This window comes from Bipolaris sorokiniana (genome assembly GCF_000338995.1).
Source record: "Bipolaris sorokiniana ND90Pr unplaced genomic scaffold COCSAscaffold_6, whole genome shotgun sequence".
In the NCBI taxonomy this organism is placed as follows: Eukaryota; Fungi; Ascomycota; class Dothideomycetes; order Pleosporales; family Pleosporaceae; genus Bipolaris; species Bipolaris sorokiniana.
In genome coordinates, this window is record NW_006911900.1 from 206,852 (window position 1) to 229,418 (window position 22,567).

The 22,567-nt window shown below is 51.8% G+C and overlaps 10 protein-coding genes across 10 annotated transcripts; 4 read left to right on the plus strand and 6 right to left on the minus strand.

Annotated features, from left to right (window-relative positions):
- Positions 1 to 2,092: 2,092 nt before the first annotated feature.
- On the minus strand, positions 2,093 to 2,678 carry COCSADRAFT_36046 (uncharacterized protein; the record flags this gene model as incomplete). Its single annotated transcript, XM_007700894.1, has 1 exon — positions 2,093 to 2,678. The coding sequence occupies one exon, from the start codon at positions 2,676 to 2,678 to the stop codon at positions 2,241 to 2,243; it is 438 nt and encodes a 145-aa protein (XP_007699084.1). The 3' UTR covers positions 2,093 to 2,240.
- A 1,439-nt stretch (positions 2,679 to 4,117) lies between these two features.
- COCSADRAFT_115559 (uncharacterized protein) lies at positions 4,118 to 5,470 on the minus strand. Its single transcript, XM_007701087.1, has 2 exons — positions 4,523 to 5,470; positions 4,118 to 4,470 (listed from the first exon to the last, which is right to left on the minus strand). Exons 1-2 carry the CDS (start codon positions 5,441 to 5,443, stop codon positions 4,246 to 4,248), a joined length of 1,146 nt encoding a protein of 381 aa, XP_007699277.1. The 5' UTR covers positions 5,444 to 5,470; the 3' UTR covers positions 4,118 to 4,245.
- A 2,105-nt stretch (positions 5,471 to 7,575) lies between these two features.
- On the plus strand, positions 7,576 to 8,756 carry COCSADRAFT_313321 (uncharacterized protein). Its single transcript, XM_007701088.1, has one exon. It carries the CDS (start codon positions 7,717 to 7,719, stop codon positions 8,617 to 8,619), a length of 903 nt encoding a protein of 300 aa, XP_007699278.1. The 5' UTR covers positions 7,576 to 7,716; the 3' UTR covers positions 8,620 to 8,756.
- On the plus strand, positions 8,757 to 10,074 carry COCSADRAFT_313317 (uncharacterized protein). The gene has a single exon (XM_007701089.1). It carries the CDS (start codon positions 8,893 to 8,895, stop codon positions 10,006 to 10,008), a length of 1,116 nt encoding a protein of 371 aa, XP_007699279.1. The 5' UTR covers positions 8,757 to 8,892; the 3' UTR covers positions 10,009 to 10,074.
- A 210-nt stretch (positions 10,075 to 10,284) lies between these two features.
- COCSADRAFT_25677 (uncharacterized protein) lies at positions 10,285 to 11,493 on the plus strand (the record flags this gene model as incomplete). The annotated part of the gene is made up of 1 exon (XM_007700853.1): positions 10,285 to 11,493. One exon carries the CDS (start codon positions 10,285 to 10,287, stop codon positions 11,491 to 11,493), a length of 1,209 nt encoding a protein of 402 aa, XP_007699043.1.
- Positions 11,494 to 11,567: 74 nt separating this feature from the next.
- COCSADRAFT_115566 (uncharacterized protein) lies at positions 11,568 to 12,338 on the minus strand. The gene is made up of 2 exons (XM_007701090.1): positions 11,989 to 12,338; positions 11,568 to 11,935 (listed from the first exon to the last, which is right to left on the minus strand). Exons 1-2 carry the CDS (start codon positions 12,236 to 12,238, stop codon positions 11,631 to 11,633), a joined length of 555 nt encoding a protein of 184 aa, XP_007699280.1. The 5' UTR covers positions 12,239 to 12,338; the 3' UTR covers positions 11,568 to 11,630.
- Positions 12,339 to 12,759: 421 nt separating this feature from the next.
- Positions 12,760 to 15,001, plus strand: COCSADRAFT_25679 (uncharacterized protein; the record flags this gene model as incomplete). The annotated part of the gene is made up of 3 exons (XM_007700854.1): positions 12,760 to 13,001; positions 13,052 to 13,921; positions 13,972 to 15,001. The coding sequence occupies 3 exons, from the start codon at positions 12,760 to 12,762 to the stop codon at positions 14,999 to 15,001; spliced, it is 2,142 nt and encodes a 713-aa protein (XP_007699044.1).
- A 156-nt stretch (positions 15,002 to 15,157) lies between these two features.
- On the minus strand, positions 15,158 to 16,361 carry COCSADRAFT_313334 (uncharacterized protein). Its single transcript, XM_007701091.1, has 2 exons — positions 15,553 to 16,361; positions 15,158 to 15,463 (listed from the first exon to the last, which is right to left on the minus strand). Exons 1-2 carry the CDS (start codon positions 16,241 to 16,243, stop codon positions 15,267 to 15,269), a joined length of 888 nt encoding a protein of 295 aa, XP_007699281.1. The 5' UTR covers positions 16,244 to 16,361; the 3' UTR covers positions 15,158 to 15,266.
- Positions 16,362 to 17,215: 854 nt separating this feature from the next.
- Positions 17,216 to 21,358, minus strand: COCSADRAFT_36051 (uncharacterized protein). Its single transcript, XM_007700895.1, has one exon. It carries the CDS (start codon positions 21,280 to 21,282, stop codon positions 17,704 to 17,706), a length of 3,579 nt encoding a protein of 1,192 aa, XP_007699085.1. The 5' UTR covers positions 21,283 to 21,358; the 3' UTR covers positions 17,216 to 17,703.
- A 481-nt stretch (positions 21,359 to 21,839) lies between these two features.
- On the minus strand, positions 21,840 to 22,525 carry COCSADRAFT_36053 (uncharacterized protein). The gene has a single exon (XM_007700896.1). It carries the CDS (start codon positions 22,508 to 22,510, stop codon positions 22,046 to 22,048), a length of 465 nt encoding a protein of 154 aa, XP_007699086.1. The 5' UTR covers positions 22,511 to 22,525; the 3' UTR covers positions 21,840 to 22,045.
- Between the last annotated feature and the right edge of the window lie 42 nt (positions 22,526 to 22,567).

Sequence of the window (22,567 nt, forward strand, 5' to 3'; positions counted from 1 at the left end):
TGTTTACACCCTCACGCGAACCTGCATTGGCGGCAACCCAACCGAGGAGTTCGAAGGAGCATGCAAATGCTATGTGAACCTGGCCGAATCGGAGAATGCTGCTGTGATCCACAGATGTGACAAAGCTCACTAGATAAGCCATGCGTAGACCTTCGCTCACATATCAGAGAAAGATTGACTGACACAAATCCATAGCAATCCCGATCGACCCTGTCGAACCCGAGCGGCATTTTATGCAACGTGGGAGACGGGTTCTAGTGCGGGCGCGGTATGGTTGCAGCAGACTACACGATTTCTTTCGAAATGCGAATGCCCAACATGATGAGTCCCAACACTCACAGAAATGTCTCCGCACAGAGACCGTCTGCCGAATGAATAGCATGAAAGGCAAGATCCTAAAATAAGACCATAGAACGGTACGGGCGACAGGTATGAAGGTGCGAGGCGACATAAAGACCAGACGCTGACGCGAGACGAGAACATAGCCGATATGCTTGCCATTGTCACACACAGAACCCTGCATTGTGCGCTGGCTCAGCATCAGCCGAGTTGCTTGCTTCCGACTGGACGCCATAAATGGAATGGAAAGAAAACCAGACAAAGAAGAGCCCGTAATCAGGTGATTCGGGCCAGCCGGCATGCTCAAACATCTGTTCTACGATCCCTGCGACAGAAGAGCGGAGGCGATGAGTGGTTGCACCTCCAATGTCATCTGAAGCAGTACGCCCAGGGAACACAGCATGGTATGCATATGGCTATTCTCAGCATGAGGTCAACCATGAGTCTACTCGTACCCCTGCGACGACAGTCAGAGCCGACATGAAACTCAAACCTCAGTAAAGCTTACGCGTATGGCCAGGTGTTCCCACAACAAACCGCTGATACCGTTCATGCCTCGCGATTGATGGATTCACTTTCGTATAGACACGTATCTAGTATGGTGGTATCTCCGTTCGGCTGTGAGGCGGAGTCATAATATCCAGACTGTGGAAAACCATTCTTCCAGCATCATCGACAAAGATATGGTTGCTTGCAAGACGAGGCGAAGACCAAACGTCAGCGAGACGCAGGGATATGTCAAGAGGTAGATGAAAAATTCCTTTTTACAAAAAGAAGGTGTTTGGGGATCTAATGACAATGCCGAACGTGGCATAATGGGTATGCAATCTCCATCTGTCGTAGCAAGCATTCCTGGCACCCTCTGGACAATTCGCCTATGATCTCATTGCCTGGCCTATTGACACGATCCTGAAACCAACAGCTGCATCTATATGCCGGAAGACCCATAGAACAGGCCACTGATCCGATGCCATGCAGTTTGTGAGGTTCAGTCTCCTATTCCGAGGTTCAGAGAATGGCCTTGGTGTCGACTTGTCGTCAAGAACAGCATACTCGGTTGCAGCAGGCCTCATTTCCTAGACCGCTATCTCGCTGGCATTGTGCGAGATGCCTCTACTTCAGCTTGCCTTTTTCTAACATTGGGAACAGAAGCCCAAGGTTGATTCCGATGTCGCCAGTAACCATGGAGTCGTCGAAATTGGGATACCCATGACTGAGCATTGTCGTCTCAAACGGCCAAAAAGCCGCAAACTCTTACTAGAGACATGCGTATGTCTTATGGGATTCCAATATTCCTTTTTCCTACTCTTTGATTCCCATATCCATGGCCAATCACAACGACATGCCACCCGACAGGAGCAGTAGACTCCAAGGCCATTCCGGTAGAGCAGTCGCTCAAGCAGACTAATGCAGCGATGTGATTCCTAGGTTAGCTGCTGAAAAAGACCCCCAAAAATCTAGTCAAGAGCAATGAAGTGGATGAATGTGGTTGTGAATACTCAAATACTGGCTAAACAATCCAAGGATCAACCTTCCATGGCTAATTGAGCCTTATTCGCCCAAGGATGTTCAGTGACAGTATCCATACCACAAGGCGCTCTCGACATATGCCTTAGCTCAGATCTCATAGACCGGAGAACCCAATAGCTTCTTTTGTTCTTAGTATTTTGATACTTGATAAATAACGCGTACAAGGGCTGCCTGAGATTGGGATTGAGTGTGCTTCTTTCGCAATGGCGAACCATGGAGCAGAGCCAGGAAACAAGGAAATTGGAGAAGATCGGACCGTCATGGCGAATAACCGCTTTTTCGCTCCTATTATTCAATTCGGCTCCCAGTGGTGGACATCAAAGAGGCATGAGAAGTGCAGCTGTTCCCAAAGTCGTGACTCTGTGGTACGATCATGCGATTCGTGGATGGTAGATGGGTGACGACCTGCGTATGACTTCGTCACTGTCAGCAACAAGAAACATCCCGAAGCGATACATGCAACTGTCCAGTCTATCGAAAGCTCGCCTTGCCAGCTTTGGGTTTTGGTAATTGGTCGGCGTGTCCCCCGGCATACGGATTCTCGCAATGGTGCGGCGAAGTGTACGCGCCTGATGTGTATGTGTCTTCCTGCAGCCGCCTGTCATCCCGATATTGAGAGAAAATGATACTGCTACCATCGCATCCACATATGCGCGTCTCCGTTCCCTATTCAGGTTGATAGGAAGAACGTCTCGACACATGGCCTGCAGATGGCTAAGATTGAGCGACGGAAGGAGATGAGACAGCGTACTGACGGATTGTGTCAAATTTGTAAGACAGAGTGCTCGTGTGGTGATTTTGAGAGACATAGAAAGTCATACTTGGCCACAATACTGATCTGCTTGTAGGTGAGTCGGATTACAGTGACCAAAGAGGAAGTCCCTTGGCAAACAGCTATGTGAGTTCATCAAGGACCCGATGACACCTAGATGCGAAGGATCGTGACCATCTGTCTATCAAGCATTCTCCAAGGGCCGAAAGCCGATGCCATGTTCCGGTTATTCTCTGGTTCTGTGGACAAGGTATGTTGTTATCCGGGTATGCTAACCACTATGCAGACAGCCCTTAGTGTGGTGGGGGTTCGCGGGTGATCGCTAATGCGAGATTATTAAGCTGCGTCAAAGCCTGCCTGCAATTAACTTTCCGGATGTGGGAAAGTCATTTACGGCTGCTCCAATAGATGAAGAATATGGGTGGCTTCTTGTGGTGTCTCTGGTGATCGCTGAGGGGAGAGTTTCTGTTGTTGACTCGGTGTCTTCGGCGCAGCTCTCGGTCCCTTTCCTTGTCAGCGGCGTGCATTAGTCTGAAGCAGATTCGTCTTCTGAAGGACGACAGCTACTCCCACAAGAGAAGTAAAAGACTTCGTCTAATGCCAATGTCGCTGGATTAGGTGAGCTGAGGGGGGTATGATCATGAGGGGCAGGCAAGATTGTGAGCAACCAACTCCACGCCGGTCCGTGCGCCAGATTCCCCTCGAGCAGCTCAACGACACGACCAGGCATTCGATAGTCTCTGCTCTGTTCAAGGGGCTGCATATCGTGTGTACGACTGAAATCCTCAGGCTCGACAGTTTAATTACAGGGAGAAAGACATTATCTTGGGATTGTGGTTGGGGTAACCTTTGCGGAGCGATCAAGGACCAGCGTCGACATTATTAGTAGCGTGGGGAGGACGCAGCAGACTCACAAGAAAACGTCAAACGCTTCTTTGTACTCGGAAGCATTGTTAATCCCTCTCGGGTGAAGCCTGGACTTGGTGCGATTGTGTGCATGCGGCTATTCGGGAGTGTGCGAGACACGTTGCTGCAATTGACTCTGATAGCCCGCGCTACACCAACTGTAGGAACAGGATACGACAGCTTTCACGAAGAATACGCGTGAACCATAGGACCGATTCTCTCAGGTGTTCAAGAGAGATGATCACATTAGGGGTAAAGATGGTTGCGGAGGTAACATTACAGATTCACGAACGCGATGTCAACAAAGAAAGTCTTTGTTCCTCCTAGACTTAGTCTTACTACGACCCTGAAATTGCTAAACCCCTTTTCCCCACACACACACATTCTTCGCGTCTTTCTCACGCGGCCTTTGACTTTCTTCGTACAGTCTCTGTCCGATCAATTTGACGTGAGAATTCAGGAGCAAGTATAATCTCAACGGTTCCTCTTACTGGTCCTGGACATGAGTAGCCGCTGCACAGTTCATGGACTGCTAAAACAAAAGAGTTCGATGAACAAACAATGCAGATTGACAGTTCAAGAGTCGAGAGTGCAAATGAGCTACAAAGCTTTCTAGCTGGGTTATGCACAGTGCGTATTCTACTTGAAACATATCATGACCACCAATTTCTCATACGAAATGATACGATGCGAGCACTCTACGGTTCCGCATCCCTACCCGAGATGACACCAGTCAACTGAATAGCGTCATCCACCAGGTTATTGAGCTGATCAAACTCTCCTTGTAGCCACCTATCCAGCACAATTTGGTCTTGGTTGACGAATGATGTGCGCTCAGCAGGCAGGACACCAGTGCATTCCTTGAGATCATTGATGTTGTTGACACCGAGCAACGACAGACGCGTGTAAGCTTTGGCATAGTCCTGATCCTTTTGTCAGTTTGAATTCTCGAACAGAATGATTGGAAATACTTGCCGCATTCCACCTTCCTTGTGCAGTAGCCCTGTCGCTGAACTGCGCCCAGGATGTACTTGTTCTCGAGTCCTTGCTCAAGTTGATATCGCTTTGGAACTTGAGGACACGAGGCGGTGCGTTGTTGGTTGTCTGGGGGTAGAAGGCCATATCCCATACACCGGGTGTCGAGTCTTGTGGGTCGCCGTCGCGACTGGTGTCGACAAAGTGCTGCTGCGACGTGGTGTGTGCGCCTACCAGGGCTACGAGGTCATGGGCATCGATGGTCTTATCTTGAAACATCTTGATGAGCTTATCTGCTGAGTCCTTCTCCCCAGGCAAAAGTCCAGTGGGGCCCGCTTTGCTGTTGTCTTTGCGGCCAACGAAGGTGCGGAGACGGGGGCCGAGCGGGCAAACGACAGTCGCGACATTGGCGCCGAACTGGATGATGTCTGCCATGCTCATTCCATACTGGTTGTATTTAGTGTACCACTTCTTTGTCTGGTCAGCGATGGCTGCAAGACCATTATTGTCTGTTCTCGTCATTTCATCACTAAGAAGAATACTGCCGTCTGCACCACCGTAGCCGCTGCTCTTCGACCAGACACCTGCATCGTGGAAGCCCAGACGCACAGCTTGACGGGCAAATTTGTTGCAACGGCCGGAGGTGCCGTTGAACTTGGCTGTCATCTCATATGCGAGCCACTTCCAGTGGCAACACAAATCAGCTTTGCAGGCTGCACTTCCGATGTTGCCAACTGGAATCGATTTGTCTATGACTGTTGACTCGGCAGACTTCTGGTCCAGGATAATGGCTTTGATGTCTTTGCCAATAGCTGTAAGCTTAGAATCTGCGAGGGTCTTGAGATCACCAATGAGTTCTTTAGAAGTCTGGCGCTTCTCGCGAGCGGCTAGGTAGCGCATTTCGGCCATTGTATCGCCCATGCCGGGGTGAGCTTCGGCCAGGGGGATGTATGCCAGAAGGGCATAACTGAGGTAGGAGAGAGCCTTCATTGTAGGTTGTGGTATTGAAACGAATGGATAAAAGGCGATGGCGACTCTGGATTGATACAGTGCTGTGATTACAGCAGCTTTTATATCAAGATCTTTTTCCATGCCAGGTTACAAGTCTAAAAGCAAAGTCAGCCTATGCATCCCAGAGTCGAAGATGATTTGCTAGACAGCCTAGATTGAAATTCGACTATCAAAGCCACCATGAGCTCTAGATACTCGGAATAGATGAATACGAAGACCCTCGGCTTTGGTCCTAGTCTGATGAATGCTGTAGGGCCCTCGTGGCGTTGATCTATCGATTTTGCCGCACTTTAGTTGCATGGTGTTCGACCACACGGTCGAGGAAGAAACATACTTTCCAGTCGCATGGTAGCTGACAGTGGAGCGGGATATACAGCCTAAATCATTGGTCAGATGAGCAAAGAGGAAGGTAACTTGTGCCTGGATGGCGGATCTCAGATACGGGAGGCGAAACTAGTTGCAAAAAGCTGCCGTAATACGTGAATTATATTACACATGCTTTTTGAGTCTAGTGTGTCATACAAATTTCCAGCGTAGTCTAAGTAATTGTTACATGGCGAACTTGATTTGCGCCCTTCTCGTCAGCTTTCCCATGCGCTAGGTAATTGAATTTGTGACACGCTCCATGCCAGCGCATACCACAACCAACTGTCCTCGAATTAACTGTGTGGAATTGACTTGTATTCCAGTGCAAACATAAGTCACCTGGCAAACATTGTCCCGACGGTCAAAAGGGCCGGTACCGCCTTTCAAGCAGATGCAGTGATATATTGAACGAGTACCTGGAACTCATACTTGGCGTGCATACAGCGAGACTATTCTTAGCCATTACTGGCTGAGTGGTTCCAGGTCCAAGGTTGCTAGATCGCGCAGATGCAATCTCGACCCGTCCATGGTGAGACGCTAGATACATTAGGATTTCAGCCTCACCATTGAAGTAGCTTTGGAGTCTTACCAAACCCTTTCCAAAAGTGTAGATGATATTGGTGATAGGTTAGACACAATTGATCTGAGCAAATCAACCAAGGATGCCAAACATGGAAATGTTCATAGGATCAAAGATCGGTGTCATTGCGAGGATACTAGGAACCAGCCGCTAAGCTGCATGGCAGGGGATGTGCAAATACAGCATACATTTAACCGGATAACGTACGTTCAGCTCTTGACTCCCAAGCCAATATCGCGGAACCAGATAAATGTTCCGCGTCTTGTGTCTGCGCTTAATACTCTCGGTTGCTCGAAAACCGACTACTTTGTGTTCCCGGGACCGAGGCAGAGGGGAATACTAAGTCAAAGCGAAGAGTATATATCACGTGACTCGTACTTTCGAGGGGAAGTTTGGTACTCCCAATTTGTGGATATGGATTGCAGTATGTTCGTGATCCAAGCGTTTTTTGACGCACAAGATGAATCAGCTAGATGGAAACTAAGAGAGGAGACGGGATATCGCATGAGCGTATAACTCTATACCGAAACACAAAAACAAAGAATATCCACCACCAGGGCTTATCAAAGCCAGATTCGCTAGCTATCCACGACTGAACGGGCAGGCTTGATACTTGTATGACGGAAGGCTTTGCTTGGCGGGCGGAACGAGAGTCAGACAATCAAAAATCCCAACACGACAGGACTGTTGCGAATGAGTTGACAATGGCATGCATTACTGTTAGCGTAGCAAGTAGGACTAACAAGCAAGGTGAGCGGAGATGGTGGGGCTGACAAAGGCCGCCATCTCAACTCAGCTTAGGCGGATTCTAATTCAGTCGCTCGCGGGATCCTTCTTCTCTCACAGCCACCGCCTCTCAACACTGACAACGCAACATAAGAGGAGATTTGCATCTAATTTCGGACACAGCAGGTTTGATGACAGTGGATGTTGTTATTGCTGTTGTGCGGTGTAGGCCTCTGCATTATGATGTGCGAGAAGATGCGGTAGGCTTCGGTGCTGCATTGTCAGCTTTCTAAGGCTCAGCCTTTCTCAGCTGCTGCGCATCAGACGGAGCTACGCAATCCTGTTCGTTTATGCGTAATAGACTAGTATAATTCCCGCTTTTCTCAGCTCTTCTCTTCCTTCTTGTTTGGCTCATACCCCTACACACCTTTCCACGATCCCCATCGCAGTTGCGATAGTCTCACCTTATTGGTTGGCCCTGGATTACGCAACAATCCACAACAAGACTGAGATGCAAATTTCCAAGATGCGGCGGCTGTCAGGCCTCTTCTCCGGACCCAAGACTTCATTCCAAGTTCTCTCGGATCTTCACCTGGACCACGAATCACAGTACCTCACCTTTCACATACCGGTAGCAGCGCCGTATTTAATTCTCGCCGGAAATATTGGTCGCCTGCTTGACTATGAACAATATCTCGCCTTTCTCATACGGCGATGTAACCTTTATGAAAAAGTCTACCTAGTTCTTGGAGCACTCGAATTCCATGGAGTTGGATGGATGGAAGGACTACAATTAGCGCACCAGCTGGAAAAAGAGCCAGCAACGCAAGGCAGACTGGAGATACTCTACGAGACGAGAAGTGATGTACCGGGAACGAACATTACACTGTTAGGATGCACCCTGTGGAGTCAGATACCAAAGTCGGACGCAAGCGCTGCTCTGCGCAAGATGCCAGAGTTTGACGAGGTAGATGGGATTCAGGACTGGAGCGTGGAGAAGCACAACGCGGAACATGAGCGAGACCTCCAGTGGTTAGTCGACGAACTAAAGAATCCAAGCGCAGGCGAGAGCAGCTTAGCCCCTGATACTTCTGCATCCAGGCAACAACGGCAGCTTATCGTCGTCACAGCGTTTGCAGCAGATCTTCGTGGATGCCTAGAGCCATGGCAAGTCGACGCTCCATGGGCCTCCTCATACGGAACAAACCTTCTGGACAACCCATCATTCAGTGCTGTCAAGATGTGGATCTCAGGAGCGACAGGTCGAACATGCGAGTTCAAGAAAGGGCAGACGACAGTTGTTAGCAACCAGCGTGGAAGAGTCGGCGAGCACGTTACTGGCGCGTTGAAAGATGGCCTGTCAGAAAAGCAGAAAGTCGGCTTGTTCGACGTCATGCGGGTTGTGAAGATGTAGCAATGCATACTGGGCTTGCAAAATCTTACCATAAAATGGCTGGTCACATATCTTTGTGTCTTTGTGCATGAATGCGAGGTACGAGACGCCAGTTTGTCAGCCCCGCAATGCTGACCAATATCTCTCAACCCTATGACGTTGTCCCGTATTCAAGAAAATACGATGGTGCCTGATTACAATCAAGCATAGCATTTACAATCTTCGATACCATGGCTTGCTACTCTATCTCCAACTTTATTCAGTTCCACAGTTCCAAACATCTTCACCGCCGACATGACCGACGATACAATCACCTTGACAGCATCCTGTCTTTGCAAGGCGCACGTTCATACCACCACTATCCCCAAGTTCAGCCTCCCTCTGAAAGCGCACATCTGCCACTGTGACACTTGTCGTCATGTGTCGGGCTCTCTATACAGTTCGCTAGCGTTTTGGCCCTCGCCACGCTCTACAGTTGACCTCTCAGGCTACAAGTTCTTCAACTTCAGCCCAGCATTCGACCTTTTGTTCTGCGCAACATGTTCTACCCCTATGATTGGCGCTTTCAAAGATGAGACGAAGCCACTGCTTATGGTGACGGGCGCACTAAACAACTTTGCGTGCGATGTGGAAGTGGTGAAATGGTCGCACATGGGATTCATAGGCGATACAAGAGATGGAGGCGCAAGCGTATGGATGAAGTATATCAATGCTTCCGGTCCACCTTTGAAGTGTTTCAAGACCGAAACCAGAGGCGACGGTGTGGAAGAACTGGCAGATGATTGGCAATTGCAGTTGGAATCACCAGACACAACTACAGAGCAACAAGACGCCATACCCATCCGGTGTAAATGCCGAGGCGTAGACCTCGTCCTGAACCGCGGCAACTACGATCATGTCGCCACTGAGCACTTGCCCTGGAACGTGGATCCAACTAGTAGAAAGTTGAAGGCCGAGCTCTGCAGCTGCGATAGCTGTCGATTGCATACTGGAAACGACGTCTTCTATTGGACATTTGCAGATCTGCGGCACATCTCTTTCCCCATCTCCTCGGATGAGAATGGGTTTCCATCAAACATGCAAGACTTGGCTGCTTTGGTTGATAGCAAGGATGCACGAATTGGTTCTCTGGTTTATTACGAATCTTCGCCTGGCGTGCATCGATATTTTTGCAATACGTGCTCTACGACCATCTTCTATACCGTGAGCACGCGACCGCGCTTCGTTGATGTAGCAGTGGGCACCCTTGAGGCAAAGGACGGAGCGAGGGCAGAGAGTATATTGGCATGGCAGTTTGACTACGGCGTCGGTCATAAGGAAGATGGAGCTGGAGGTTGGCGTGAAGGTTTATTTGAGAGGATAGAGAAGTCGTTGAAGGAGTATGGCCACACGAGGTCATCTTCTGGTTAACTAGGTCTGAGAGACATTTGAAGCAGGCTGCATGTAGCGGATACTTGGAGCAAACAGACTATAGACATTATGTTACGGACCCTAACTCATAACAATTGGTCAAATGTTCCCCATTCACCATCACTAGGGTCTCACCTCATTCCCTCTTCACCGCGCAAACCAACTTTACCATCACTGCAAATTGTATAATATGCAATTCTCTTCTCACTTATACCCCGCTTGCCAACTTCACAATCCTGACTCCACACCGTGAAGATTTCCAATACCACAAAAGTCATGTCGGAACCGACTCGTACCGTGGCGCGACCGCCAGGCGTCCTGTTTCGTGTGGTGAAGACTCTTTCAATAAGCTCTTCAAGTACAGCTGTATATCTCTGTCTTCCGCGCAATCTTCCTTCTTCTGAGCCCACAATGGACATTGACGAAGATCTTTCGAACCGATGCGCACCAATCTTAGTAGCGTTTGGGAAGATGACTGGGAACGCACGCCTACAGCAGCAACTTGGTCTGCTCGAGTTTAAGAGGCTAGGAGATGTATTATACCAAAATATGCAGGAAAACCGGACATCGTTACTGCGTCCAGGGCAGATCGAGATGCTGCCGCAGCTCGTAGTGGTCAAGATGTCTACGGAGAAAGAGAAGGTGCGGAGAGAAGTCGAGGTAGTGGAAGAGATTCATAGAATGGCTGGGGAAGTGACTACGCTGCATATAGGGTCATGTATACTGGGATCTCAGTACACAGAGGCGCCAGGGACGTCGTACATGGTTTTGCGCCCTATCTTTGGGCCCACGCTTGAGCAATTTAGTGAAAGGAGTAGCAGTGGTAGGAGCGGAAGCATTCCAGACTGGCTGATGGCGCACATATGTATCGGTCTGATCGAGGCAGTCGAGTTCTTGCATGAGCATGGTATGGTGCATAGCAAGATCGAGGCGTCCAATGTCATGTTGAGCTTGTACCCCGTGTACATGCATCATCGGTATCGTGGGTACCCGGATATGCAACTGATTGATTTTCCAGATTGTGCGTCAGCGGCGGCAAAAGATACGGCCCTGGATGTGAGAGGCGTGCTGACGGTCATGGAAGAAACTATGGTCAAGCAGAATGACGCAGCCCCTTCTGGGCGTTCCAAACGAGATGTTCGTGGTCGGACCCGAAAGAAACAGGGCGACCAAAACCCTCTTCTAGCTCAGATCAGGAGCATGACTGCGGCTGATTACGAAGGAGGCATGGACAGTCAGGGCTTGCGAATGTCACTGGTGGGCATAGCGCAAGATATGCGACATGTTGGTCCCGAAACGATACCGAGAGACATTGTGAGATTGTTCCATGCAGATTTGACGACAGCGGCAGAACTCGAGTGCGCAGTACGGAACCCTTTAGTTCTCAAAGTGAGGAGTAAGAAGCAAACGACAAAGGCCGTTGGGGAAGATAGGCCAGTTGCTATGGTTGGCGTGGAAAATGTGGAGACGAAGACTAGGGATTAGGCGCTTGCGAAAAAAAGCAAAGAGACAGTCAAAATCAAGGGGAAAGGAACGGATTGACAGAAGACTATTTTGTAGAGGCCATGGACACAGAGGGCTTCATATGTTCAATTTGTCTATTCAAAATGGATGACAAAAGGCTACAGCCATTCCTGGGGCACAGCTCTTTCTGACCATGTTCTTTCGCTTTCCCATGCCAGCCAATCTGACCGAGTCGTAGGCAGCAGACCCATTGCATTGACCTTCCAGATTCCGAGCGCTAACATGAGCAAATTGCAGGCAATGTAGACGAGTTTGACTCCGAGCAGACGGCCGGCGGTGCCGGGTGTTTGGTATGGGGCAAAGGTGCGTTGGAGACCAAGGACAGCGAGGACGGGCGTCTTGAAGAGGGTAAAGACCATGAAGACGGAGAAGATTTGGAGCGTGTTTCCGGTCATGTACATGCCTGGTTGCCTAGTTAGTGAAGGTGGAGGTGTGATGGAAGGCGGGAATAAGTACCAAAGGCATTCATGGGCAGCTGCTTAGCGGGGGCAATGGCAACCTCCCAGGCCTTTTTCATCTTGAGCGTGTCCATCTCGTCTGCGGTCGGAGACACGCGCTGGTTCTTGGAGGCCTGGGAACGCTCCTTCTTGGTCAGCGAGGCTGTGTAGCCAGGCGGGTCGATGAGCGCGGGATTCTTGGGCTTGGATGCGGGCGTCGAGTTGAGGTCGACGACCCATTGCGGAGGCGGAGGCGGGGCAGCAGCCATTTGTGATCGAGAGGTGGATGGCTGTTATGGGCGTAGATGTGTGCCTAGCTGTGGCTGTGGCTTCAAGACGCGGATGGTGGCGGTGGTGGTGATGGTGTTGCGGCTGCGGTGGTGCGGAGCGCGCCGTAGGTGGAGACGGAGTGCGGGAGTGCTTGGCAGGGATGCACGTCCCCTCCTCCGTGTTGACCGCCGCCGGGCGTGTCTCCATCCATAAAAGTCACCACTCGTCTGAACCCCCGTCTCCCAATCCCCCGGACGCCCGCCCCAATCCCTCTACCACCCTCCCTACGACATGCGCCACGCCATCCACGCCCGACACACGAGCGAATAAGCTACTCTTCCAAGACCCCGCATCGCCACCACCCGCACCCGCCAACAGAGAGGGGTGCCAGCTGGGCAAGGGTCCATTTGTTGATTGCGCGACGGCCAGGCAGATATCAGGACAACTAGCCCACCATGAGCCAGGGCGGCCAGGATGCGAAGCTCTTCGCGAGGGTACGTCTGCTGTCCATCCATCCACCATGTTTCTCCCCTACGCTCTCGACAGCCCACGCTTACACCCATCGCCCGCTCCACAGGGCAAGGTCGCCGAACTCCGCCTCGAGCTCAACAGCGGCGGCAAGAAGGACAAGAACTTCTCTGCAAAGAAGACGGCCCTCAAGAAGATTGTCGCAAACATGACCATGAGCAACAACGACATGGTCGCCCTCTTCCCGGACATTGTTGGCTGCATGCACATACCCAGCCTGGAGATCAAGAAGATGTGCGTAACCCTTTGATTTTGCTGCATGTGCCCTGCTGACGAAGACGCAGGTGCTTTCTGTACTTGGTCAATTATGCCAGGATAAAACCTGACATTGCCCTCAAGGCACTACCCATCATACAGGAGGACATGAACGACAATAATCCCCTCGTGCGCGCCCTTGCCCTACGTACAATGTCCTACGTGCATGTCCGCGAATTTGTCGAAGCCACTGTTCCCCACCTCAAGAATCTTCTCAAAGACGCCGACCCTTATGTGCGAAAAACCGCCGCCTTTTGCGTCGCTAAACTCTACGACCACGACCGACATCTGGTCGAACAGTCGGACCTCATCGATAGGCTCAATGGCATGCTAAGAGACGAGAACCCTACCGTAGTGTCCAGTGCACTCGCCAGCCTCATGGACATTTGGGAACGAAGCGAGAACATCAAGCTCACCATCGACTATGCCAGCGCCTCCAAGATTGTCTCCATTTTGCCAGACTGCTCCGAATGGGGCCAGACATATATTCTCGAAGCCATGATGAACTATGTTCCTCAAGACAACAGCGAAGCCGCTATCCTCGCCGAACGCATATCTCCTCGCCTTTCACATTCGAATTCCGCTGTCGTTCTTACCTGCATCCGCGTTATCCTTTACCTAATGAACTATATATCCGACCAAAAGGTCATCACTTCTTTATGTAACAAGCTTTCCCCACCGCTCGTCACCCTTCTTTCCAAAGGCCCCGAGATTCAGTACCTGGCCCTTCGCAATGCACTTCTTATCCTACAGCGCCGACCTGAGGTTTTGCGCAACGATATCCGCGTTTTCTTCTGTAAATACAATGACCCCATTTATGTCAAGGTCACCAAGCTCGAACTTATCTTCATGCTGGCCACTGAGCGCAATATCAAGGAGGTGCTGACTGAGCTGGCAGAGTGAGTTTACCCTTCAACTTTCCTTGACCCACTCAACTAACAACAAGTAGATATGCCACTGAGATTGACGTTGATTTTGTCCGAAAATCCGTCCGTGCCATTGGCAAGCTCGCCATCAAGATCGCTCCAGCAGCCCAGCTCTGCATCAGCACCCTTCTCTCACTTGTCAGTACAAAGGTATCTTATATTGTGCAAGAAGCGACAGTCGTCATCCGGAACATCTTCCGCAAATATCCCAACCAATATGAATCCATCATCTCGACACTATGCGAGAACCTCGACTCGCTTGATGAACCCGAAGCAAAAGCCGCCATGATCTGGGTGATTGGTGAGTATGCAGACCGAATAGAAGACTCTGATGTTCTTCTTGAGGATTTCTTGGACACATTCCAAGAAGAAACACACGAGGTGCAGTTGGCTCTTCTCACAGCCACAGTCAAGCTGTTCATCCAGAGACCTACTCGAGGGTCGGCCATCGTACCCAAGGTGCTCAAATGGGCAACGGAAGAAACTGACAATCCCGACTTACGGGATCGAGGCTACATGTATTGGCGTCTTCTTTCTTCGGCACCCGAAGAAGCGAAAAAGGTGGTCATGGGGGAGAAGCCTCCGATTACAGCTGAAGAGTCTGAGAAACTGGACCCCGGCACTTTGGAGGAAATGTGTCTTAATGTGGGTACACTGGCAACCGTCTACCTCAAGCCAGTCAACCAAGTGTTCCGCAGCGCACGGCCGCGAAAACTACAGGATTCGCCCGCTTTGCAAAAGGAAGAGCTGCCAACCTTCAAGGCAGCTCAACAAGCCCGGGAGCGCTCTGCGGCCGAGCGGACTAAGCTGGACGTGACGACGAATGGCAATAGCAGTCTCAGCCCCAGCAACGGCAACGGCATGGCGGGTGCTGTGAATGATGCTGACATGTATTTTGCAAGTGTGGGCCGACAGAGCTCATTTGGCGGAAGCCCAATCACTGCGGATCCAGTTGGGGGGATTGGAGGGGGATGGGTAGTTAATCAAAATGAGCCGCAGCATATGGTGATTAGTCCAGGGGTCAATGATGGAAATCAAGACTTGCTACTTTGAGCAATTTGCAGAGCGGAGTGTGTACATAAAGTAATAATACACCTACAAGTCAGACATGACTCACTATTTCCATCAGGTCCACGACGTACCAGAAGGGTATGCTTGAACTATAGGCTAGGTAAAACAACAAGCTATCAAAAGAACTGCACACTAATGTAGTATGACTCAAACCACCGCCTCAAACGTACACCTTATCTGAAAGGAAGCACACCCAAGGCTATCATTATCATGCTCAACAGCCATGAACCCCGCCTTTGTCTGCTCCTCAGTCATCAGCCAGTAGTGGTGCCCTCTCCCTATCCTCGCTGACCACGTGGCCGCGTGGGAAAGGATCACGACCCAGCAGACCCGGCACGCCGACAGCAAGACTGAGCACGAACAAGAGACCACCAATAGTAAAAGCAAAGATCCACTGCAATTGCAGAATATGTGGGCGAGTGAGAAACTGACCCACTCCCGTTGCTAGATTGGGACAATGTTAGCGGATAGTTCTTTTTTCTATGTGTTTTTATGCAGGACGAGGGAAGGAAAGAACGAAAAAAAAAACGTACAAAACGCCAGAAGCGATAGGGCAAATCCCATGGTGTAGTCCTTGTAGGCTACAAGGAAGAACAGGCCAAAGGCAAGCCAGCCCCAGATGAAGAGATTGCAAACAATGCGGAAAGCCTCATGATTTGTGTGCAGGGCAATGGCACCGCACCAGTCGAGGGCGACAAAGTTCCATGCAAGCGGGCCGCTGACGATGCCAATGTGGATGGCGCGGGGCGTGGTGCTGTGTCGAAAGTAGGCAAAGGCCAGATTGAAAAAATTGATGACGAGCAGCACCTCTGCGAGCCAGAAGTGGCTGCGGACAAAGAGATTGACAAATCCAAAGAGTAGCAGGTTGTTTGCAATAAAATGAGAGCCAATGTTTGCTGCTGCGGTCACGTACACCGTGTCGCTCATGTACAGGGCGTAAGCATACACGAGCTGCACGGCAAACAGAATCAGCCAGTATATTGACGTGAAGAGGCTACTCTGTGCAAATGGCGTGGGGATATTGTTCTGCCAGAAGCGGTGGGCGCCGTGGCCACTGGGGGCATGGAACGTGTAGTAGAAGGTTGTTATGACGAGGAGGAGGTAGCTGAGCGATGTAGTGATTTTGTAAAGGAGTATAGCCTGGGAGGAATGTTCATCGCGCTTTGCAAAGGGATTCAGGCTGCTGCGGCTTGAGCCATTGCTTGGGGGCGCGGATGACGCCATGACAGCTGATGGTGGGGGGGGATGTCGACGTTTATTGCAAATAAACGGAGACTCGAGGCAGACCTGACTGTGCTATATCACCAATGGCAGAGTGCGGAAGAGGAGGGGTGACACGAGGGGGGCGAAGAGGTAGGAGGAGGGGAAGAGAGGGGAGAAGAAATAGACAGCAGAAGTTAAGAAGAGCTAGTAGATAAAGACACGGAATGTACCTGCCTGGGACGAAACGCATAGGCACGTCTACGCCACGCTCGCTTGCTTCGTTCCTTCGAAACAAAAGAGTACCCGCTTTACCCTTTTGCCCTTGCCTTGCACCCAAAGCACGTCAGCCGTCAACCCACGGCAGCACGGCCAAGCAGGAAACAAAACGAAAATAACAAATCGACGAACTTCAGCAGTGATGGGAAAGTCGAGAGGGGGAAAAGAGAAAAAAGAAAGACGAACAAGCAGCGTTCCCCTCTCCCCCTCACGCCTTGTCTTCATCTCGTCTCGTGCACATGGTCACCATAGGCATGGGCATGGGAGACTAGTGGCCAAAACCCAAACGTACGTCACACACGTACGCTAACGGAGCCATGCAGGCCGCATGTCGCGCGTTGGTCTGCCCAAAAGGCCCCTCGGCCCAGGCGTACCGTACCATCCCTGTCTCTTAGAAGGGTAATTCGCAGCCATGATTGGCAGACGGGCCACCCACCCACATACAGCCCTTGCAACCTTTTGAATGCGGGGACTGCAGCCATTGCCGTCAGGTCACTCACTGCCCGCGTAATACGAATACTGCACGAGTACCGCATGAGTACGGAATGGGCACCTGGGCGCTTAGCCAAGATAGTCCGGAATGCTTTCCGACATACATACGAGCGTGTACCGCGGTAGGCCAATGCTACACACACATCGCCAATCATCAGTAGACGAGAGGACGGAAAATTCGTCTTGTGATCCAACACATTAATATAACTCGACCACATACACAGCCATGACATGAATAATAGAATGTTCCCATTGGACAAAATTGCACCATAGGCGCTGACCACTGCCCAATGGTCAGATCTGGGGGTATCTTCTACGTGCGCACAAGCCTGGGCAACCACGACAAACCACCACCAACTCTACACCTAAAATACTACTCTACTAAAATCCCACGCTAAGCAATCGCTACCCCGAGGCTTAAATCCAAAGAAGGCCCGACTCATCAGCCCTTGGACCCTCAGATCCACCTCACGGCTCTTGACCCGATTCGCTTGCGCATTACAGAAGGGAACAAAAAGGATCCCCCGCTATTCGCCAGCAAACACCCCAGCCAGACATTGTCAGACAGAAAAAAAAATATCTGACATGCGTAGCCAGGCAATAACCCCTCTAAATTACAATCGCTCTAATCTTCAACACAAATACATAACAAAACAAAGGCAACTCATCCATCAAATCGACAAGTGCTTTGGTGAATGCACCTATCTGACACCCTATCCATTCTTGGCCCCTGTGCCCGTAGCTGTTTGCCCTAGTACATCAGAGCTCGACGCAAAAGGTATTGCGCCATTCGCCGTGAAGACAGGAAGATCACTCCGCTTGCTCGGAGGTGACATGGGTGCTATCGCAGCCATGTCCGTAGTCTCGGCGTGTGTGTTGGCCACCCACTGCAAAGTTGCCGACGCTTGCGGGTCAGACACATTCGATGGCGCTGCAAAACTCGGCGCGGTACCAAAACTCTCAGTCGTGTAATTGACAAACTGAGGCATGCTCGTTGGCGGTGGAGGCGGTGGTGTGTCGGCGCGAGGAGGTGGGGAAGCGTTTGTCAATGGTTCCGTCACGGTAACAAACGATGGCATTGGCAGGTGCTCACGGATCTGCTCTGGGGTTATGGCCATGTCGTGTAGCTCTGTCGGTGGCTGCACGATTCCACCAGAAATCCGTCGGTCGACTCTCAAGCTCTCATCTGGAACTTCGGTTCCATCAGGAGACTGTAGGGTCCCATTTTGCACCAGTCCCGATGCATACTGAGATGAAACCGGCTGAGGCTGCCGCAGAGTCGCGGCAGCAGTAGCTTGCACGTAGGGATCCTCAGGTACAGGTGTAGGTGCCTTTGATTCCTGTGGAGAGGTAACCTTGGATGATTTTACTGCCCGTCCCGTGCCTTTTTTAGCAGTGCCCATCGCTTTCGCTGCGGGCTTGGCAGGAGCTGCGCGGGCCGCTGGCGTTTTTCGTGTCCCGCTCTTCTTCGGAGCTTCTGCAACTTTGAGCTTTTCTTCTCTCTCTTTTTCACGAGCGTCATGCTCCTCCTTTGAGGGCATTTTCAATGTAATGCGTTTCAGGCCAGAGGTCAGTGCTTCGACGTCATCGTTCTCCCTACCCTTGAGTGCGATATTCGTGCTGGAGTAGTTTGATTGCGCGCGTGGTGCAGAAGGACGCTGAGCAGCGCGAGCTGCAGCCGCTGCTGTCTGGCCCCGTACTTTCTTCAGGCCAACCTCATTGACAGGTGCTGCTGAGGAAGCCACAGCTCTTCTACTCGTTGCTACATTGGGCTCACGACTCGAACTTCTACGGTCTCCTATTGAAGACACACTTGAGGCAATACTCATGCGACGTGAGGCAGAAGGCACCGGCGGAACCTCGGAGCTGGCTGGAGCAAAGTCAGCAATGGTTTGCCTCCTACTGGCTCGAGACTCCTTGTGATGCGACTTCTCGTCTCCCGAGCTACGCTCAGCGTATGAAGGCACAGCTTTGCGGCCACGCAACTGCCGCCCTGACTTGTCCACATGTACAGACGTCAGTGCTGGCGGAGCCGGTTTCTCTTTCTTTGCTTTTACTTCCATCAGATCTTCTGGCTTGTGGCTACGCGTCTGTCGATCAGTAGGAATCAACAGACTGCTGAGAGCTTGGGCAGCAGTGGCCCAATCAACCTCTGGTGGAGGAGGTGTGGGCGCTCTCGAGGGGCTGGAGGCATATTTGGCAGAGAGGTTACGGGTAAGCTTGGAGGGATCAACGACTTTGGCAACGAATGACTGCGTAGGCGATGAGAAGTGAGCATTAGGTCCAGGGGGCGGCTTCTTTGGAGCAGTCAAGGGAGCAGGATTGACAAGATTTTCGAGTTCTGTTAGATGGGTCGAGTGCCACCAAAAAGGATCATACCCTAGAGGCGTAGCTTCCGTCTCTACAGACTGCGTCAAGACTTGCTGATCGTCGACACTGAGGGCACTAAGTCGATCGCGCACAGAGGACGCAAGGCCTGTTGCGAGCTTGGCATCGGTCCACACTTGGCCATCTACAAGACCACTGAGATGGCTCATGACTCCACTAGTGAGCGCTCGGTCGCTATAACCACCTTCAAGAACGGAGATGACGCGACCTTGGACAGATGTGCCCTCCTCCTCAGCCAGACGAATAACATCACGAGTGAAGCGGGCGTAGAATTCGGTAGGTACGTTGACAGAATGACGCTGCATACCTGCAGTCTCCCATTCGCTTGCGTCGAACCCGGCAGATAGGAAGATGGCAGCCTTGGGTGCCGGATGGTTCGGTGAAGTTCGCAGACGGTTGGTGTGATGCTTGAGATATTGCCGTGTCTTCTCGAGTAGTACCATGTACTTTTCTTCGTAGATGGCCCAGAATTGTTCCACAGTCTTCCAGGGCTGCAAATGCACATTCCAGATGGACTGGCCGTGCGCGTTGTCGATACACAAGCTGGCGGCCTGGACCTTGTCGTCATCACCGTCTTCGCAGGGATATGAGTTGATATCATGCAAGCTAAAGTAGCCAATCGATGTCTTCTTCCAGTTGGGTGTATTCTTGGACATGTTGTGTACCCTTTTGTTTCGGGCCCAGGTAATTGCCTGCGACCCGTCTCCATGGTGTAGGTCAAAGTCGATGATGGCGGCGTGGGTGAGGTTGTACGTCATGATGGCGTGCTCAATGCCGACATGTACATTGTTGATCCAGCAGAAACCAGAGGGGAAGTCGTCGGAGCAATGGTGACCTGGAGGACGAATACAGACAAAAGCCCGTGAAGGCCCCTCGCCTGAGCTTGTACCCTGGAAGACGGCATCAACGGCATCCAGGACACCCCCGAGCGCACCCTGAAAGGCATCCAAGGACTCGGGACATAGGTAAAGGTCTCCAGCATGCAGCTCCTTCGACGCCTGTCCTAAAACCGCAGGCGAATCCCGAGCTAGCTCCTTGCCTGTCGAGGCCAGCTTCCTCTCGGCGTCGTCGCACAAGGACTTGAGCTCATTCATCCACTTTGTACCGTGTACGTTGGTAACGACAGGCGATGTGATGTCGACAGCGCGTGAGGTCTTGCGGATCTTAAATGGGACGCGGTCCGGGGGGTTGTGGTGTGGATGGGGCGGGTGGCTGCCGTCTGCGTGTCGCTCTCCCAGCCGGACATAGGCTGTCGATATACCCAAGACACTGGCCAAGATCCTCTCTGGCCGCTCCATGATGAGGCTGAGGGTGCTCTTGGCCGTCTTGGGCCTGGAGAAGCGGTGGCCGTAGCATTGGTCGTGCACAATGACGACGGTGCCCGCGTTGACGGCGCCGGTGATGCCCTCGTGGCGGGCCAATTCCTTTTTGAAGAAGTCGAGGGCAACATCACAGGCGCGCAGCGGCGGCTTGTCTTGGTGACACGAGGTAGCCAGTGGGCTCTTTGGCATTGGCGACTGCATCATGGGGTTGAAGGACGCGCGGCGCGAGACAGAAGCCCGAGGGGCGTCGCCGCGTAGAGATGAAGTGGACGATTTTCGGGTGAGGCCCGGCGTCGAGGAGCGGAAGCTGGCTACGCTGGGGCTGCGTTGGATCGAGGGGGTAGCCTTGAAGTTGGGCGTCGAGGGCGCACGGCGGGGTGGGGTGGGGTTGAGGACGGCAGACGAGTGCGGCTGAGGCTGCGGCTGCGGCTGGGGGAGCGGCATGTTGGTGGTGGCTGTTTGCAGGGAGCGGCGCTTCAGCGGGTGTGAAAGGAGGTTCGTGTCATTATTTGTTGTCGTTTGCCTGGCTGGCCGCGGCGGGGATGGCGCTGCAGCGGGGCTTGACTGTCGTTGGCTCTGCATCCTGGCACTGGGAGGCCGTGTCGCAGGACCCGGATTGCCCCGTTGGCGTCGTCGAGGCCCGTCTCTCTGGCAAACGTCTGGTGGTGTGGAAGAAGCAACGGGCGCTATGACGGAAGAACAAGGTCGCGTCGCCCTCCCTGCAACCCAGGCCAGACCAAGTCCCGCCTGCGCCTAGTAAGCGAGCGAGCGAACCCCGAGCATCTGTTCCTGCATGGTCCCAGAGACACGCCATGACGTCTACGAGCCTGTATCAGGGGTTGGTGGAAATCATTCCAGTGTGTGGCCTTGAAGATGCCGGCTGCAATCCACCCGTCAACCTGCCTGCAAGCGATGGCGGGTGCGAACATGGGGCGGCAATGGTTTAACTCACTTTAAGCCAAGTATATGTGTAGACTTGGACATGGGATCCCTGGTGCTGCAATGCAGCATCCACAAGAAAGATGCTTAGTAGAATGACTTTGATCACAACAGCACTCAGTGTTCGCTCAAAGAAAGCAACGCGTTTCAAGCCCTGGCACAGGTAAAGCAGACGGCCAGTAAGCATCTAACTATGTACTTATGGCAGCATGTATCCACTACACCTCACGTATTGCACTGATGAGGAAGCCACGATCCAAGTGCATGTGCCCGTCGCGCCTGCACATTGAACAACAAGCCCAAAACTGCCCAAAACGGAAGTCACGGCCCTGCTATGCCTTTGTCACCTGCTCCAGTCGGTCTATCCTAACCCCTGTTTATTCCTCGTCACTATGCACAGCAGCAACTACTCGTTCTCAGCTTCGACAACCCTGGGGAGCAGGCCTGTGGAAGGAGGCCATCGGTTCCCCTCATTGAATCTTTGGCGACGTGGTGGCTTCACAAAGCTGATTTGCGTCGCCGGAGCAGACAAGGGAACGCGAGCAATACTAGTCCTGCTCTGCCCAAATTCCCCAAGCTTTGTTTCAAGATACTGAATGCGATCCTCTTTCTCTTGCATGTTGCGCATCTGCTCTTGATACCTTGTCGACATTTGCTCATACTCGTTGTAAATCCGATCGAACCGTACGTTTGCATCGTTGATCTTATTCAGTAGCCGCACATGTGCGCTGTAATGCTCGCTTTTCAGTCCAACCGTGTGGCGGCCAAAGGCTTCTGCAAGGTCCTCGAGCTGCTTCTTGTGAATGCTGCTAACGTCCTCGGACAGGAAGTCAGCCAGCGCTTTGCTTGTGGAAAACTGCGTGAACAACATTGCCACGACCGCCACAAACACCGCCATGACAAGCGTCATCTCGCGCCCACTGATGAG